Source organism: Triticum dicoccoides, chromosome 3A, assembly GCF_002162155.2.
Source record: "Triticum dicoccoides isolate Atlit2015 ecotype Zavitan chromosome 3A, WEW_v2.0, whole genome shotgun sequence".
Taxonomy (NCBI): domain Eukaryota; kingdom Viridiplantae; phylum Streptophyta; class Magnoliopsida; order Poales; family Poaceae; genus Triticum; species Triticum dicoccoides.
In genome coordinates this window covers 274,961,197-274,980,788 of record NC_041384.1, presented here as the reverse complement: position 1 = coordinate 274,980,788, position 19,592 = coordinate 274,961,197, and the positions used below count along the sequence as shown (strand labels likewise).

Below are 19,592 nucleotides of genomic sequence, written 5' to 3'. Positions count from 1 at the left end.
CTGGTGCGCTGGTCTTATGGGGTCTTAACACGACGACTTTCCAGTTGTCTATTAGACAAGTTTTGCCCGGCTACATGAGGGAGAGGTGATGACGGCAGCACCTTCGGCTCGTTTCAGTGCTTATAGTCATCATTGGGTGGTTCACGGATCTAGATGCAATTTTATAGATCTAGATACAATTTTATTATTTCTAATGTTCGTTGTAGTGTCATGATTATTGATGAAATAAATCAAAAGTTCCGCAGGAAAAAATGGGTTAGATAAAATAAATCAAAAGTTTGCCGGGAAAAAATGGGTTAGGTGCCGACGGGATACTCGTCCGGATTGGCAACGAGTAGTCTCATCCAAGCAATGTGATGCGGTGGGACTCGGGGCAACAGTGACGAGAATGAAGCGGGCATACTCCGGACCTGGGACGCCGACAACAATTGCTTTGAACCTGGGACACCGGCAACAATTGCTTCGAACCCGCGATGGCAATGGACAGCCGATAAAAGGGGAACTAGATTCTCTAACATCATGAAGGAATGTCACGGAAGCTACAGTATCCTGACATCCCTTCTTCACATCCATATGATTAAGCTTAAAATGACTTAAATTAATTTGTAAACTACAAATCTATTGTATACATTTAAAAAATTACATACAAACAAAATTATGGTGCAATAAAATTAATTTCAGATTTTATTTTCTATGAACAGTAATTGTGCAGCGTCTTTGCTACAGTGTCCATAACATCACTTTGTCGTTTTGCACTAGAATTGCACTGTAGCTACGTGTCATTCCTTCTTGATGTTAGAGGATCCGTTCCCGATAAAAGGGTGGTCATGATCCAGCAGAGAGAGGAGCTAGCACTGCGTCGAGAAAGTAATAGCCTAGGTGAACCATTACGACCACTTAGCAGTGGCATTTTGGTTGTCAATTCACAGTATTCCACTTCAATCTTGGTTAATCTAGCGCTTAAGAATTATAATCTCTAACATATCCCTAGACAACTTGTGGCAAGCAAAATGGTTTGCTATGAACCAGTCTGGCAAAAAGTGTCTACGAACAGTACTCTTAACTCTAATGGCATTAAAAAATGAGCCGAATGTTTAATTGCAGAGGTGTCAGAAAGCAAACAAGCCATAAACATCATTTAAGAAATAACCTTATAATTCATAATCAAAGTCCTTGGTAAAGTCCTATGGAAAAGCAAAATAATCTTAGCAGCTCGAAATAACAAATGGTTTGAAGATTCAGCACGGCGCCCAATGTTAAGATTGTTTCTCTGATACCATCATGATATCATTTGCTGTCGTGACAAACAACCAACCGATGACAAGAAAATTTGACGTCTGTGAGCCCTACTTGATGTACTGGGAGACCCACTTAAACCCATCGCCATAGCCCATCTTGCGGACAACGCTGCACATGAACACCTCAAGAGGCCGTACATTGGAGTCAACAAGATTCACCTTGCCCTTCCCAGTTGTGAAGTTGCTAAGGCCTAGGTGATACCGCAGCTCTTCTTCAGATGCTGCATATGGAATGTCAATCTTATTGCCAAGGATGAGAAATGGGACATTTGCCAAGGAATCATCAGAAAGGAGAGCATCAAGCTCCTTTTTCGATTCAGTAAACCGCTCCTTGTCATATGCATCTACCAAGTATACTACAGCATCAACCTGTTGGGACAAAAACAAAGTTAGCGGGAATATGAAGTGTCTTCACTCAGCGCATGAATAATGACGGGGCTATTTGGTAAAAAGAATATGCATATCCAACTATGCATGAGTATCCAAATAAGTTGGCACAGAGCAGCAGATGGAAACAGCAAATTTACCATAAATGTCCACACCGAATAATGCCTTGCTACAATTTAAGCGGAATGACATAGGGTGACAAAACTAAAGGATAGGCCGATAAATAATCGAGTTCACTATCCAATAATAAGAGCAGCTGACCCTCATATTAAAGTAAGGAACTTGGGAACTTAAACCACACATACAGCAAATTGTGATAACCAAATAATCAACATACCACTATGACAGCTACTCCCTCCGTTCCGAATTACTTGTCGCAGGTATGGATGTATCTAGATGTATTTTAGTTCTAGATAAATCCATTTCTGCGACGAGTAATTTGGAACGGAGGGAGTAACAAACTGTTGCATTGTAGAAAAGTACCAACTCCACACAGGTTTATGTGTTGTATGATGACTTAATACTGCCTGGTGAAAATCCTAGGATGCACTACCGGGGGCATGGTCAAAATGCAGGAGTACCACATGAACTTTGCAGAAAACTGCAACTATAATTCATAGATGATTTCTGTAGATTTCTCACTTCTCGAATGGGGCACAAAAAATTGATTACGGAAAGCATAGATAATTCTGTTACATACCACCAAGTGCACATAGGATTTTAGCAAGGCAGTCTTTAAACTAAGTAGCAGAAGTGTCGTGAGAAGGCAAATGCAAATGCAAATGGAACACACAAAGAGAAGAATATTGCACATGGAACACGAGAATAACTCAACAGTAATAAAACCTCAACATACGAAAATTCGTTTCTGAGTCCAGGCTCAGATGCTCTCAAAATCAAGGCCTTCAAGTCTTATCGAGATTGGCGATGCGTGTTTCATAATTGGCTGTATCTCTTCCATATGGTCACTGCAAATAAAATTGGCCCAGCATTTATATCTGGTAGGTATCGTTATGAGACATCTGGTGCATTCTACCAAGAGAACCTAACGTCCTGAGTCGTGTCGTGCAATAACGCACTATTGATAGCCCAAACAGCCACCTACCGAAAATGGCTTTCGCCCCACTTTATATATAAAGCACCAAACAACAGCACCCGGTACAGACGCACGCCCCCACAACACACACACACACAGCACCCGGTACAAACAGCCACCTGACCATCCATCCCATTCTCACATAGCATTTCTGATCCAGGCTATTCCACCGATCTCGCTTCATTCCCCACATCCACATCGCCTTCCATGTCAGCCTCTGGATCCTCGTCCTCTAGGGCTGCACCGGCCTTCTCTCCTCTTCTACGAACAGATCCAGACCAACCTCGCTGAAAGAAGTGAGATCCATGGTGGCCGGTGCTCAGGTGGTGACTACAGAACGTAGGAAGAAGCCCCTCGGCAACCATGAGGCCCAACACGCTGGTCCCACGATGTCCTCAGTTTCCCCCCTTCCCCTGTGTCATGGATCTGGAGGTCATCGTGTCACCATCGCCGGCCACCACCGATGCTGCGGCGACTCTTACTCTCCTTGGCAGTAAAGGTGTGATGGAACCAGATAGACCTCGCTGTTGGTGTGGGCCTTGACGTGATCCTTCTTCACGACGTGGACAACAACGAGGGAAAAAGGATTCTACCAGTGCATCCGACATGACATAAGCATCTGTACACATTTGTTACTTGATTCTCTTCAGATTCATAATTTGTTCAGTGTAGTCGCATTCTGCTTTTCATCGTGTTCAACCACTCGTGTGCTTTTTTGTCTTCCAAGATGTTTATGCCACTAGAGTCAACACCCACCAACATGGCTAAGATGGATCAACATGTTTCTGCTCCATGTACCAGAATCCATTCATCTAAACTCTAAACAGCCGCCCAGGCTACGCAATAGGTCCACCGTATGCACCTGTTCACACAGGTATACAGGACTTCTCCATGCAACATTCCTGTGACCTCAGATATCATTTCCCGAATCCCAAGAGCAGATGCAACGGACAGGATACCATGTGCATCTGAGCCTGGGCACCAAAACGCTCCTCTCTCTAGCATACATACATGAAATCTATTGGGTTTTTCTTAGCACAGATATGTGCACCAACCTTTAGAGTTCAAACTTGTTACATGCAGAACTACTTAGAAAGGTTGGCAATTCAGTGTTCCTTGAGTACTATTACAAAGGACAACATTAAAGTAACAACCGTCGCTCTTTTCAACAATTAAAGGCAGAGGATAGAAATGACGAGAAGGAATCATCTCTCAGATAGATCTGACTATTCAGCAAAGGCAGCCTAATACAGATATTAGAAAAGATTGACGCTAACCTTTGCGTAGTAGTCCTTCCAGACCCGTCGAGCGATCTGGTGACCGCCGAGGTCGAAGGCTTTGAACTTGATCTTGCCGATGCTGAGCTCCTCGGACGTGGGGTGCTGCGTCGGCTGGTGCTGCACCAGCCGCTGCGTCAATTGAAACACACAGAAGCACGGGTCAGATCTACCAGATCGGATCAGATCCAGGGAGTGAGATCCCGTGTACGTACCTCGTCCTTGAGCATGTGGAGGAGAGTGGTCTTGCCGGCGTTGTCTAGGCCGAGGAAGAGGATCTTGGCCTCCTTCTGCCACAGACCGAGGGAGGCCAGCACCCCGTAGAACCAGTCCCACAGGAACATCCTATCTGCTGGCCTTCTCCTACTCGCACACCCCTTCCACTGGGCTGGGTTTTCTGGGGTCTATCCTGGCGATGGCGGCGACAGAGATCGCCGGATGGATCTGGGGCTGGTGGGAGAACAAACCGGGGACGGACCGAGGGAGGCGAGGATGGATCTGAATCTCTCTCTCTTGCTGCCTACCTATTCTTTGCTTGGCTGGGGTTGATTAAGACATTAACTGCTCGGCCTCGGCGTGAGAATTCAAGGGGCGAGGCGAGGTATGGTGGGCGCCATGCGTACTGCACGTGGGGCCGGCTTTCTCCTAATTCCTTCCAATCGATTTCTCTGCGAATTCGTCGTCCCATTTCCGCTATCTTTTTTCTTTTGAGGGAAAAAAATATCCCTATCTATTCTTTGATTCTTCAATTCTTTGAGGATCTCTAGATGTTTATTCCTAAATAGATACAAGCCACTTTTTTTTTCTTTACCGTGCAATCATGGGTCAGTTCTTTCAGAGTTTATGGTCGGGTGTGAAAATAAGTTGGCGCCTCCTCAGCTTATTCTACAAGTCTAATATAAAATTTTACTACTATTTATAAAAAGCCTACTAGTTAAGATTAACTAATAGAATAAACTAGATAAGGGACAACTTATTTCCACAACTGAATATGAGCCCAAAAGAACTGGCTCATGTCATATAAGCAAGTTATATGTTGAAAATATTAGCACTTTTCCGATTAGACTTATCCACGAGTAAACAGTAAACATGGCATAAAAGGTATCCATCTCATAGCAATAACTAAGCATACTAGCACGTATAGAACATAGAATCGAACCTTCTATGAGCATCACATATACGGTTAGCATAAGTACGAGTAAACGAGGGATGAACAGATCATACCCTCCGGTTGGCTAGGCCAACGCGGCGGCGGCAGCAGCAGCCTCGGCGTTGTCCGTGGCCTTCTTCTTAGCGGCGGCGGCGGCGGCCATGGTGTCGATGCAGAGGAAGTAGTGGAAGCAGAGGCGAACGGAGTTGGGGACGGATCAGGAGCAGTCACGTCGAGACGCTCCCCAAAAACCTTATTGCCGTTTTTCCGGGCAGGATCTCGAACGACAGGGTTCCGGAGGCACCTGCTCTCCCGACCAGCCGTGCACGCGGTCATCGGGATGGGATCGCCGGAGGCAACACGGAGTGAGGAACAGTAGATGACGGCTAGGTCACGCGAGAGGGAGTGAGTGAACCGAACTAGGTTACTTCACTGGCCACAGCCTTCTTATATAGTCCGTAAGGGAGAAAGTCGTGGGCCTTGCCGAGGCCCACGACCGAGTCGACCCACTCCCGGCAAGGGAGTCGTTGTTCCCGGCAAGGGTCACACTCTCGGCAAGGGAGTCAACGAATCCTGACAACGCGGGTCCCGGCAAGGGTCGCACCCCCGACAAGGGAGTCGACGAATCCCGGCAATGCAAGTCAGCCCACAGCCCAACATCTTGGACAGTGGCCCACATGTTAGCGACTCGTTAATTAATCCTTGATTAATTAATTCGTTCCTGAGCGGCAAAAATAAGCTTCGGCTCGGCTCATTCCCGCAACCCACGGCGCGCGCGCGTCGTGACGAGGCGGGCGGCGGAGGAGGAGGAGCGCGCGTGTACCACTCCTCTTCCCAAGCTCACAATGGCAAGTGGTAGAGCAGCCCTTATAAAGGGGTCTCAACTCTCTTCAACTAGCAAGGTGGGACTAAACTTCCCACCACCTGCCATCTCATGCATGGGCCTCAAGATTAACCAGGGATTAGTGTCTTATATGGGCCTAAGCCCATCCATAATCCAACAATCCCCCACCAGATCTCGAGGCACATAAATTTGTCAACTGTTCCAAACAATGTTTGACATACCAGAATTTTCAGTGAAGACTGTTAAGTTGAACTTTCACCTAGAGCAACAGGATTAGACTTCTTCACAACTGAACAATGGACTATGCATTGAATTGTCAGTTTGGCGTGCAGAAGTTTTGCCTATTGTCAGCTGATACATGGTTGTCGTAGGCTAAACCCCACGGGTGGAGCTTATTAGTCATACTTCATACCTTCTCATGAGCTTACTAGAGATTATCCATTCTCATAGATTGTGACCAGCAGTCGGGCTCACATAGGTGTGTTCCTCCAAAGAATGCTCTGTCGGTTAGCATCTTGCTTACATAAGCTTTGGAACACATTAAGACAAAAGTCAGCCTGCCTTACAGAATTGAGAGTATTACTGCATCTCCAACGGAGTGGGTTTATTAAGGATACTCTCCTCAGTTGACCGCTGGATTGTTTTCCCAGATCCTAATTCACGGGATCTCCGATCACATAGGTTGGGTTACCCCACGGCAACTTACGTGGGTCTCATACCCATCTTTCTCGATGTATTTTCTATCACAATCCGTGATAGCCCTTTCGTAAAAGGGTCTGCCAGATTCTTAGCCGTCTGGATATAATCCAACGCTATTACTCCGGAGTTTCTTGATTTTTTGACAGATTTCAATCTTCTTCTTATGTGCTTTGTGGATTTCATGTTGTCCTTTGAACTCTTAGCCTTGACAATCACTGTTTGATTGTCACAGTCCATAAGGACAGCCGGCACTGGTTTATCAACCACCGGCAAATCCATCAAAAGCTCTCGAAGCCATTCTGCTTCGACGCATGATGTGTCCAATGTTGTGAGTTCTGCTTCCATAGTCGATCTGGTTAAGATCGTCTGCTTGCAAGACTTCCAGGAAACAACGCCACCACCAAGTGTGAAGACATGTCCACTTGTGGCTTTCATCTCATCAGCATCAGATATCCAATTCGAGTCACTATATCCCTCAAGTACCGTCGGGTACCCAGAATAGTGAAATCCATAGTTCGCAGTACCTTGCAAGTAACGCATCACTCGCTCAACAGCATGCCAATGCACATCTCCCAGATTGGAAACAAACCGGCTCAGTTTGCACACAACAAATGAGATGTCAGGATGAGTAGCACATGCTAGGTACATCAGTGAACCAACCACTTGAGAATATCTCAATTGATCTACAGCCGTGCCTTCGAACTTTTGAATCCGCACGCTAGGATCATATGGTGTTGCAGAAGGTTTGCAGTTCAAATATCCAAAATGGCTCAAAATCTTCTCAACGTAGTGGGATTGCAACAGTGTAATTCCACCATCAGAATTTCTTAGTAGCTTCATGTTCAGAATAGCATCAACCACACCCAGGTCCTTCATCTCAAAGTTGTGAGATAGAAAGGACTTGACCTCCTCAATGACCTTGAGGTGGGTCCCAAATATCAGTATGTCATCGACATACAGACACAGTATAACTCCTTCGCCCCCACCATAGCGATAGTATACACATTTGTCAGCTTCGTTCACAACAAAGCCAGCAGATGTCAGAGTAGTGTTGAACTTCTCATACCATTGCTTAGGCGCTTGTTTCAGGCCATACAAAGATTTCACTAGCTTACACGCCTTTATTTCTTGACCATTTACTACAAAGCCATCCGGCTGTTGCATGTAAATTTCCTCGTCTAGCTCTCCATTAAGGAAAGTCGTCTTAACGTCCATCTGATGAACGAGAAGACCATGCGAGGCAGCCAAAGTGAGTAACACTCGAATGGTTGTCAGTCTAGTCATAGGTGAATAAGTGTCAAAGAAACCTCTTCTTCTTTCTGGGTATAACCCTTGGCCACAAGGCTAGCCTTGTACTTCTCAACAGTACCATCGGGCCTAAGCTTCCTTTTGAACACCCACTTACATCCTAATGGTCGACAACCATAAGGACGATCAATGATCTCCCATGTCCCGTTAGCCCAAATGGAATCCATCTCACTACGGACCGCATCCTTCCAGTAGTCAGCATCCAGAGATGCATACGCTTCTGAAATGGAGCTGGGAGTATCATCATCCACGAGGTACACGAGGAAATCATCACCAAAGGACTTTGCAGTCCTCTGTCTCTTGCTCCTAACAAGAGCTTCCTCGTCATCCTCCGTGGAAATCTTATCACTTTTATGTTCATTATATTCCATCAGAATAGCAGGTTCAGGAGTCTCATCAGATTCCAGTCTAGAATTGCTTTACATATCTCTCATGGGGAAAATATCCTCAAAGAATGTAGCATCCCTAGACTCTACAATTGTACCGACCTTCTGGTCAGGTACCTCAGATTTCACCACTAGAAATCTATACCCAACGCTATGCTTGGCATAGCCAAGAAAAACACAGTCCACGGTCTTTGGCCCCAACTTGCGCTTTTTGATTATCGGCACGTTGACTTTCGCCAAACAGACCCAAATGCGTAAGTAAGAGAGTGTGGTTCTTTTATTTTTCCATTGCTCATAGGGAGTAGTCTCATTATCCTTTGTGGGAACTTTATTCAGGACATGACAAGATGTCAATACAGCCTCCCCCCACCATGCCTTGAATAAACCCGATGTATCTAACATGGCATTAACCAAATCAGTTAGAGTACGGTTTTTCCGTTCGGCAACCCCGTTTGACTGGGGTGAGTAGGGAGGCGTCCTCTCATGAATAATATCATGTTCCGCACAGAATAAATCAAACTCATTAGGAAAGTACTCTCCACCATGATCAGACCGGACTCGTTTTATTTTCTTCTCAAGTTGGTTATCAACTTCAGCCTTATAGACTTTAAAGTAGTGTAGAGCCTCATCCTTAGTATTTAACAAATACACATAGCAGAATCTAGTGGAATCATCAATCAGAGTCATGAAGTATTTCTTTCCACCTTTAGTCAACACACCATTCATCTCACGGAGATCTGAATGTATGAGCTCTAGAGGTGCTAGGTGTCTCTCCTTCGCAGGCTTATGAGGCTTACGAGGTTGCTTAGCTTGCACACACGCATGGCACTTAGAGCCTTTGGCTAAAGTGAAACTCGGGATTAAATCCATCTTAGCTAGCCGCGTCATACAAACGAAATTTATGTGACAAAGACGTGAATGTCAAACCTCAGATTCGTTCACATTAGAATGAATTTGGTTCACGACTTTATTACAGAAATCCTCTAGGGAAAGGCGGAACAAACCACCACAATCATATCCTTTTCCAACAAATAGTCCATACCGAGATACGACTGCTTTGTTAGACTCAAATACTAACTTAAACCCTTCTTTACATAGAAGGGAGCCACTAACGAGATTCTTCTTTATGGCGGGGACATGCTGCACGTTCTTCAGTTGCACGATCTTTCCTGAAGTAAACTTCAGATCTACCGTGCCAACACCATGAACAGAAGCATGCGAGCCATTCCCCATCAGGACGGAACAATCTCGTGCGACCTGGTAGGAAGAAAACAAAGACACATCAGCACACACATGAATATTGGCCCCAGTGTCAACCCACCAATCGGTGGACTGACAAACTGAAAGTATGGTAAACGGATTATCATACCCAGATGCCGCATCATTGTTGCTCAGAGTGACATTCACAGACTTGGAGTCCTGTGATGGCTTCTTGTACTTGTTTGGGCACTTGTTTGCCCAATGTTCATCTGAACCACAAGTAAAGCAGCCATCTCTCCTTTTGTCTTTCTTCTTACCCTTCTTCTTAAAGGTAGTATTCTGCTGGACAGAGTTCTTTCTCTTGAACTTGTGGAAGTTCTTCTGCACCACATTGGCGCTAGAAGAACCCTCTGCCCCTTTCACGTGTGAGTCTTTTGCTCTCGAGTTCTGCTCAACACTGAGATGACCAATGACATCCTGAACAGAGAATTCACGTCTCAAGTGCTTGAGAGAAGTAGCAAAGTTCCTCCAACTAGGAGGGAGTTTTGCAATAATGCAACCCGCGACAAACTTGTCTGGTAACTCACACTTCAGGAGCTCCATCTCCTTAGCAATGCACTGTATCTCATGAGCCTGGTCCAATACAGAACGGTTATCAACCATCCTGTAATTATGGAATTGCTCCATGGCATACAGCTCACTGCCAACATCAGTTGCGCCGAATTTGACTTCGAGCGCATCCCACAAGTTTTTGGCAACTCCCATATGAATATAGGCGTCAACCAACTTGTCTCCAATGACACTCAGAATTGCTCCTAGAAAGATTGTGGTTGCCTCCCTAAACGCCTTCTCCTGTTCGAGAGCAATCGTTTCTGTGAGGGACAGCACCAACCCAGAACACGTTCATCGCTGTGAGCCACAAGGTGGTCCTAGTCTGCCAACGTTTAAAATGCGTCCCGGTAAACTTTTCCGGTTTCAGAGTAGCAACAAAGCCTTGAATCGAAAAGTGCCTAAAATAAGGTTTTTGGATTGTTTGGCCAGGCCAACACGGCGGCGGCAGCAGCAGCCTCGGCGTCGTCCGTGGCCTTCTTCTTAGTGACGGCGGCGTCGGCCATGGTGTCGATGCAGAGGAAGTAGTGGAAGTAGAGGCGAACGGAGTTGGGGACGGATCGGGAGCAGTCGCGTCGAGACGCTCTACAAAAACCTTATTGCCGTTCTCCCGGGCAGGATCTCGAACGACAGGGTTCCGGAGGCACGTGCTCTCCCGACTAGTCGTGCACGCGGTCGTCGGGATGGGATCGCCGGAGGCAGCACAGAGTGAGTCTTGGCAACGCAAGTCAGCCCACAATGACTCGTTAATTAATACTTGATTAATTAATTCATCCTTGAGCGGCAAAAATAAGCTTCGGCTCGGCTCATTCCCGCAACCCGCAACCCGCAGCGGGCGGAGGAGGAGGAGGAAGAGAGCGCGTATACCACTCCTCTTCCCAAGCTCCCAATGATAAGTGGTAGAGCAGCCCTTATAAAAGGGGTCTCAACTCTCTTCAACTAGCAAGGTGGGACTAAACTTCCCACCACCTGCCATCTCATACATGGGCCTTAAGATTAACCAGGGATTAATGTCTTATATGGGCCTAAGCCCATCCATAATCCAACATTATATACGTGCAACTCATAAATTATAATTTCTTTTCACCTACTGTATGCATGCATCGGTAGCACATCATTTCTAAATAATTAGAACCCACTATCTATTTTTTCTAACTATGCCAGATAACCAAGTTATGCATGCAAGTCATAATTTTTTTTTGCATTATTCTATGCATGCATCGCTGGCACATAATTGTTCCTAAAAATAGTTATAACCCATTATCTTTTTCTAGCCATGCAACCATGTCACATAAGCAAGTCATAAATTATATATTTTTTGCATTATTCTATGCATGCATCACTGGCACATCATCGTTCGTAAATAGCTATAACCCACTACCTTTTTTCTAGCTATGCAACCATGTCACATAAGTAAGTCATGCATGCAAGTCATAATTTTTTTTGCACTACTCTATGCATGCATCGCTAGCAAGTCAAAAATTCATGCATCTACTAAATCACTAAGCTCCCTAGGGGTGGGAACTCCCGAGAATCGATTGAGGAGTCAAATTTTGATCGTCTATTTTGACTTGGTCGTCCCGAGGGGTGGGTCCTCTTGTGGCTAGGGGTGTGGGCTGGGTTGTCGGTGGGGAACATCTTATCGCGCAGCTTGCACCCCGTCGTCCTCTCCTCGCGACCTCACCCTGGATCTCTCTGCCAAACAACCATCGATGTGCAGCTCGACCGCATCTTTCCTCCCTCGATTTGGGTGATAGGAGCGGAGGCGGAGCCATGGACGTCACCAACGTGGGCTGCTGGGCACCGCGCTCCTCCCGCAGGCGCCCCACCATCTCCTTCCGTCGGCGCCGCACCGCGACCTTCTCGCTAGCTATTCTCCTCTCCGGGCTCCGGCGCAACACCCCTACCCAGCCCCAACCTCCTTCGCCTCGCCATCCACCTCCTCCACCTCGATCCAGGCCGATGGTGGAACCAGGCAAGTGGGTTTTGTTCTTTCTTGGCACTTTCAAGTCAATAATACCTATAGTCATGAACGCTACAAGGTGGAAATTGGGAAGTGGGTAAAATATTTCCTTCTGGATGGACGCTTGGTGCATGGAGCAAAGACTAATGGATAGATTTCCAGTTTTTTTCACCTTTGCCATGGATAAGTAGTGCTCTGTTCAATCCCAGTTTTCAGACAACTCATGGTCTATTAAGCTATGGCTGGTTCTATCCACAATGGATGCTCATCAATTGGCTTAGCTATTGGTAATCTCCTAATAAAGAGCCTAAACGCCAATATAGAGATGAACACAAGAACGGGCGGGATTTTTTCTACTGCTGCTAACGTCCGCTACTTCTACAGTCTTTTCACATTTAGAGGTGTGACCTCTCTTGTGGCCAAGTTCATATGGCTTTCGATAATTCCTCTAGAGCATCGAGTGTTCCTATTAAATGAACTAGCTAATCCCCCGTGTGTTGTTGCAGAACATTTGTTCCAAAATACCAATAAAGAGATGCAAATAGAGCAAAGCAAAGTAAAAAAATTGACAATTGGTCATTAAAAATTGTATGGATCATTCACCATCTTTATTGTTTGCACCTAAACTCCTCACATGTTTATCCTAAAAATCACATTATCCAATTAAAAGTTGACAGGGTTACATCCGATTAATATGTAATAATATAATTGTCCCAATAAATATTAGAATGTTTGAACACAACACGATGAAAACCTGTCTAGCTTGCCTTTCTGAAAATTGAGGCAAATATGTGTAATTTGCTAAACAGGTTGGTTGAGACAATAATGCGTATAAATTGAAAATTTCACCGACCTTGAAGACTAATTGTTATGAAAATACTGCATTATGCAAGCAAGTAGAAACCGTTACTCATCGTACAACAATATTTTGCATGCGTCATTATCCTCAACCATGGCGACACATACAATTTTTCTGCCTTCGAGAAATTCTCCTTTTAGATTATCGAACAACAAAGATCAGTGAAAAGCTAAATTAAGAACTTAAGTGCAGCAGCCGAATGTGCAGGAATCAAGAATAAAAAAAGATCCACTGACTTGAAGGATACACAGAGCATGGCAAACGAAATCAATGGGAGGAAAGCACTAATGCAAAAGAACACCTATGGGGCATGAACATGCGCACCTAGTAATTAACGTACCCACTCCAATCTAACTACACACATCTGACTGAAATCTAATTAATAAGTAGGTTAAGAACAATCCAAAGTAATAGAGAAAACCACTATGACGATAGGAAGGAAGAGTGGCAGAGGCTAGAGGACAGTGGGTAACTTTGTCTATTGTATAATACCTTATGATGACACTGTCAATCAGAGCACGGAAATCCTTCAGCAGTTTTTCAATGTGAATTCCATTCAAGGGGTCCTGAATCCTGATATGCTAGTACTTTGTTGCCATTGTGTCACCGAGACAAGCCTATCCGGTGTGGCCAATTGAATGCTAAACGGTCTATGAAGCAGTTTTTATGAATCTCGATGCCACGACCGGGTCCTTGGCTGGCCGGCCAGCCTCTCCACCTACTCATTCCCCCATACCCAAAAGGAAGCCATCACATGACTCTTTTAAAAGATTGATCGTTCTTTATTGAGAAGAGAAAGATGGAAACGGAAGCAGGGCATGGAAAAAACATTAGACGGTTGGGCTTCCTTTGTTTCAGATCAGGGCTAGATATTTTATGGATCAGGCTTAAATGAGATGATTGCTCTTCCTTTTGTTTCAGAATAATTTGGTAATGAGATGATTGGGCTTCGTTGTGCAGTATAAATAAGACTGCAATCCATTTCTTTTGCATGGCAGTTATGACGGCCCAAAGGATGCATGTCTCACGGTTGCATGTAGAGGCATTGCTTGGTGGAGAATTGATGACGTGGCTAGATGCTGATGTGAACACCTAGCATGTTTAGAGAAATAAGGTAGTGGGGATGAACTCTTTAGGTATTATAGATTTCAAAGCAGACTTAACACAGAGGAGAATATCACCAAAAAATGGTGCAAAATTTTCCCCTCAATCGAGTCCATTGAATATATTATGTTTTGTCGTAAAGTAGTGGAATACGTCTGGAGGTGCCTAAATCTACAATCCATGGCCAGGCAAGCTTCAGACATGCTTCAGTTTGCAAACGATGTGCGTCAATGTATACAACATAGTCTATGGCCGATTGTTTTTACAACCCTGTGTTGGTATATGTAGCATGCAATTCCAAAAAAAAATCCTACGCTCACGCAAGATCTATCTAGGAGATGCATAGCAACGAGAGGGGGAGAGTGTGTCCACGTACCCTCGTAGACCGAAAGCGAAAGAGTTAGTTTAATGCAATTGATGTAGTCGAACGTCTTCTCGATTCAACCGATCAAGTACCGAACGTACAACACCTCCGAGTTCTGCACACGTTCAGCTCGATGACGTCCCTCGAACTCTTGATCCAGCAAAGTGTCGAGGGAGAGTTTCGTCAGCACAATGGCATGGTGACGGTGATGGTGAAGTGATCCGCACAGAGCTTCGCCTAAGCACTACGTGAATATGACTGGAGGCGTAAACTATGGAGAGGGGCACTGCACACGGCTAACAATGTTTGTTATGTGTTCTAGGCGCCCCTCCCCACATATATATAGGTGGGAGGGGGAGGAGGACAGCCATGGGGCGCCCCAAGTAGGAGGAATCCTACTTGGGGGCCTCCTCCAATTCGGCGTCCCCTTTTCCTTATCTCCGAAGGAGGGAAGGAAAGAGGGGAGAGGGGAAAGGAAGGGGGGATCCTATTCCCTCTATTTATTTCCTCCTCCCCTTTTACTTTCTCCACTTAGGCCGGCCCATATGGGGGCGCACTAGCCCCTTAGGGGCTGGTCTGTCTCGCCCTTGGCCCAATAAGGCCCATATCTTTGCCGGGGGGGGTGTGTGTGCCCGGAACCCCTTCCGGTGACTCGATACGTACCCGGTACCCCCAGAACACTTCCGGTATTCGAATACTATAATCCTATATATGAATCTTTACCTCTCGACCATTTCGAGACTTCTCGTCATGTCTGTGATCTCATATGGGACTCCGAACAACATTCGGTCACCAAATCACATAACTCATATAATACAAAATTGTCATCGAAACGTTAAGCGTGTGGACCCTACGGGTTCGAGAACTATGTAGACATGACCGAGACACATCTCTGATCAATAACCAACATCAGAACCTGGATGCTCATATTGGTTCCTGCATATTCTACGAAGATCTTTACCGGTCAAACCGCTAGGACAACATACGTCATTCCCTTTGTCATCGGTATGTTACTTGCCCGAGATTCGATCGTCGGTATCTTCATACCTAGTTCAATCTCGTTACTGACAAGTCTCTTTAGTCATTCCGTAATGCATCATCCCGCAACTAACTCATTAGTCACATTGCTTGCAAGGCTTATTATGATATGCATTACCGAGAGGGCCCAGAGATACCTCTGCGATACTCGGAGTGACAAATCCTAGTCTCGATCTATGCCAACCCAACAAACACCTTCAGAGATACCTGTGGAGCATCTTTATAATCATCCAGTTACGTTGTGACGTTTGATAGCACACAAGGTATTCCTCCGGTATTCCGGAGTTGCATAATCTCATAGTCAAAGGAATATGTATAAGTCATGAAGAAAACAATACCAATAAAACTTAACGATCATTATGCTAAGCTAACGGATGGGTCTTGTCCATCACATCATTCTCCTAATGATGTGATCCCGTTCATCAAATGACAACACATGTCTATGGTTAGGAAACTTAACCATCTTTGATTAACGAGCTAGTCTAGTACAGGCTTACTAGGGACAATGTGTTTTGTCTATGTATCTACACATGTATCAAGTTTCCGGTTAATAAAATTCTAGCATGAATAATAAACATTTATCATGATATAAGGAAATATAAAGTAACAACTTTATTATTGCCTCTAGGGCATATTTCCTTCACCCTGTACAGTTACTCTCCGGCAATGCAGAAATGAAGTGTTTAATAACAAAGAATTGCCACCACATTTGATTTCACAATGCATCAGCGAGGATTTGAAGCTCTGGGCTAACATGGCAATGAAGGAATCACACAAGATTTCTCTCCTATCTTGGGCACATATATTTTCTGGCACGTAAACTATTTACGCTCATGTACTCTCTTTTGTTGTTTTTTCCCTTCATTTCGTTTTTGTTTCTGCAAGCTTTTGCTTGTTGATTCTCGTGTGCGCCCGGACCATGGTTGGCCTTCACGACCTTTTTTAATACAAGGTAGTGATCACTACCTTGCACTTAAAAAAACTTTTGTTCTTGTGTGTTTGCTTATTGTAGCGTCTGCGCTGAGGGGATCCTCATGCGATTCATAAGCACTAAATGCGAGTATCTTAAGCACTTCTTCCCAATTTTAATTCATGTCTTTTGTGAGGTTTAGTTTTCCCTCACCTTATTTTTTTCTTCCTTCTAGTGCATAGTTGAAAATTTTGGGTATATTTTGTAAGCGAAACACCTTCCCAGATGTGCAATAAGTGCTCATGAATCAAGTTAGCCTTTTCTGCACCATATCTGTTATGGTACTTATTTCATTGTTAACTTACCTATTAAAATACTAGAAAGTATCACTTTGTAATAATGATAGTTTCTCATGGAGACTGAACAATAATTCTCCAATACTTTGAGTTGCGTACGAGCCATGTGCAGGCATCAATCAGATAATTGAGGATTTATCAAGCTATATTGCGAACATGAGTGGAGAAATGGATGGAGATGGTTGGTCATTTGTTGTGCTTTATTGCAATTTTGACAGGGGATAGCTATGATCTTGGAGATAGAGATTGCAATTCCGTTCTAGTGCTTTTGCTGGCAGCCACTCCAGAGTAAGTGAGGACCTGACCATGCACTGATTCATGTAATGCTCTATTCTTGACATGTACCTAAGTTCTCACTTCATATTTTCATGCTTTGTTTCAGTATGCTGCAGGGTGTGCTCCTGTGAGAATTGGCGATTTAGTTGCATGTGTTCAGTCAAATAATATGGAGCTTGATTCTACATATGTTGAACTCTAGCTTGTTTGGAATAAAAGATTGGGATGAGGAAGCATTGATATCTATATCATGTTTTTGCACATAATCAATTACAGTTTTGATCGGTCGCCCTTCTCTGCAATTTCTATGTGATTCCCACCTTTTCATGTATATATGAGTAATGGGAATCAATCAATGCTGAGGAGTATGTGTACTAATTTTAGGATGAAATAGATTCAAATGGGAGCATTGTTCGTCTCACTCTCCTATATATGTGTTGTACCATAATTGTGAGAATCGGAATTAGTTAATACATGATAGTCGTTTTGGGGGGAATTTTAGTACTGGGATTTTGAAAAATTATCTACATCATCCTGCTTGTAGGGACTTTGACCATGCCAAACAATTATTATGAAAGGTCGTTGCTCTTTACTGATAAAACAATCAAACTTTTCAAGGCAAATATGGCTGGCAGCGACGGTGACAATTTTGTACCACAAATTAAGGAACCTGCAGGACAAAAGAAGAAGAAGCCACCCAAGAAGGTTGGTCCTTGATCAAGCCTTTTCTTATCTCCTATGTCATAGTTTATTTGCTGCTTTGACAGGTCAATTTAACAATTTCGTAGGCAAGTGCACCGGTGAAAGATGAAGAGGAAGAAGTGGCTGATCCGAAAGGCCGCTTGGCTGCTTATAATCTTGGGGATTCCTCTCCAGAACATAGTGGTAATGGCTGTTGGCATTATGTTGTGTGTGTGAACACAAAACATCCATCTCTTACAAGTTTATGCTGATGGCGTAACCATTTGTGCAGCCAGGGAAATAGGAAAACAACGAAAAGGAAAGAAAGGGAGGAACGGACCAAACAAAAAAGGCGCAACAAAGAAGGGCATGTCATCCTTAGCTAAGATTTCCAATGAAGAGATAGCAGAGCCACATCATGAGAGCGAGGATGGGGGTCTTCCATGCAAGTTAAGAAAAAAACTAAAGGAAGAAAGCCTGTTGCCGAAAAGCCGAAGACGACTGCCATCAAAAAGAGGGCACCAGCTCAAAGCAAAGGCATGAGGCAGAAATGATGGAAGAAATATTCAAGCCTACTAATGACAACAATCTCGGTGTCCTTCTAGTGAGAAGAAGGCGCAGAGGATCAGGGCCTCTCCTTTCAAAAAGAAAAGCGGCTCGTTTTTGCAGAGTGGTGAGTGCTTCAACAGGGACAAAAAGATGTCGAGGCTCCTCCCTCCAGCAGTTTTGCTGAGATAGTTCCACCGAGAAGGACAACAAGGGAAGAGGAAGGCAAAGTAGTCTACATCGCTTTCGCGGGCGAAGATGATGAGTCCGAGGTAGATATATAAAGTGTGGTGCAACTAACTCTGTGATGTTACTTGACCCTGAGTTTTAGATCTAATTGCTGACGAATAGATGAAATACTAAAATGAAATGTTGTAAAGTGTGGTGCAACTAATTTTGTGATGTTACTGGACCTTGAGTTTTAGATCTAATTGCTGACGAATAGATGAAATAGTAAAATGAAATGTCCTATTTTCCAGTTTTGTAAAACTTTGAGAATACCAGTTCCACATTAATGTTGATTTGAAGAAATGTTTAGCTGGAAAAATGAAGGAGTGTGACATGAGTCTTTTGCAACCGGGGGGCTTCTTGGTAAGTGTTTATAAAATGTACATCCACTGCTAGAGGTTACCAGATTTCATATTAACCAAAGAAGGGAATGACACCCAGTGTTGGTATCAAACAATGATTTTGTTGGTTGTTGTTCATTTGAGATAACTATGTTGTCTGAAATGCCCGTGGTGGTTCACGGTTTAGATTGTAAACCCCTACAAAATCCTCGGTATATGTACCAATTTCCTAATTGGTAGTTTATACTCAAGCATGCTACGGCAGCCTATTTTCAAGTGTACCTCTCACTCATTGTCAAACAAGAAATACCCATTATCACAAACGACCACACATGTTGCACAATATGTCCTTAAACAAATTTAATTTTTGTTATTTATTTTATTATAAGCTGCTAAAAAACGAAGTGTATCGTCACCAAACTAACGAGCACTCAAAGCCGGTATCCAAATGGCGCAGCAAAGCATGCCTTTTCCTTCTAGTATTAATTATTCACAAGTTAGTTTTTGCATTAGATTTTGTATTGACAAATATTTTTTGGGCAATTGCACCATATCTATGTAGTTGACCCTTCACATCTTTTTAATGATGACGTTCTTTTAACTATAATAAAAAAGTTATACGATTCGTATTCATTTTCCAGACTGCATTTTCTTTCCATTAGTTTTAGATGT

At 44.0% G+C, this 19,592-nt stretch overlaps 2 protein-coding genes across 2 annotated transcripts; one reads left to right on the top strand and one right to left on the bottom strand.

Annotated features, from left to right (window-relative positions):
* Positions 1 to 1,112: 1,112 nt before the first annotated feature.
* On the bottom strand, positions 1,113 to 4,637 carry LOC119268065 (GTP-binding protein SAR1A-like). Its single transcript, XM_037549559.1, has 3 exons — positions 4,274 to 4,637; positions 4,059 to 4,190; positions 1,113 to 1,667 (listed from the first exon to the last, which is right to left on the bottom strand). Exons 1-3 carry the CDS (start codon positions 4,400 to 4,402, stop codon positions 1,347 to 1,349), a joined length of 582 nt encoding a protein of 193 aa, XP_037405456.1. The 5' UTR covers positions 4,403 to 4,637; the 3' UTR covers positions 1,113 to 1,346.
* Positions 4,638 to 12,019: 7,382 nt separating this feature from the next.
* LOC119268064 lies at positions 12,020 to 18,878 on the top strand. Its single transcript, XM_037549558.1, has 4 exons — positions 12,020 to 12,233; positions 17,743 to 17,829; positions 17,913 to 18,009; positions 18,098 to 18,878. Exons 2-4 carry the CDS (start codon positions 17,749 to 17,751, stop codon positions 18,346 to 18,348), a joined length of 429 nt encoding a protein of 142 aa, XP_037405455.1. The 5' UTR covers positions 12,020 to 12,233; positions 17,743 to 17,748; the 3' UTR covers positions 18,349 to 18,878.
* Positions 18,879 to 19,592: the final 714 nt, after the last annotated feature.

Bases quoted from the DNA above. Each gene is read 5' to 3' on its own strand.
- LOC119268065 (XM_037549559.1), bottom strand. From the start codon at position 4,402: ATGTTCCTGTGGGACTGGTTCTACGGGGTGCTGGCCTCCCTCGGTCTG. The intron at 4,191-4,273 runs GTACGTACACGG...CAATTGACGCAG, and splicing joins TCCACATGCTCAAGGACGAG to CGGCTGGTGCAGCACCAGCC. The intron at 1,668-4,058 runs GTTAGCGTCAAT...TTGTCCCAACAG, and splicing joins GGAAGGACTACTACGCAAAG to GTTGATGCTGTAGTATACTT.
- LOC119268064 (XM_037549558.1), top strand. From the start codon at position 17,749: ATGGCTGGCAGCGACGGTGACAATTTTGTACCACAAATTAAGGAACCT. The intron at 17,830-17,912 runs GTTGGTCCTTGA...ACAATTTCGTAG, and splicing joins AGAAGAAGCCACCCAAGAAG to GCAAGTGCACCGGTGAAAGA. The intron at 18,010-18,097 runs GTAATGGCTGTT...CCATTTGTGCAG, and splicing joins TTCCTCTCCAGAACATAGTG to CCAGGGAAATAGGAAAACAA.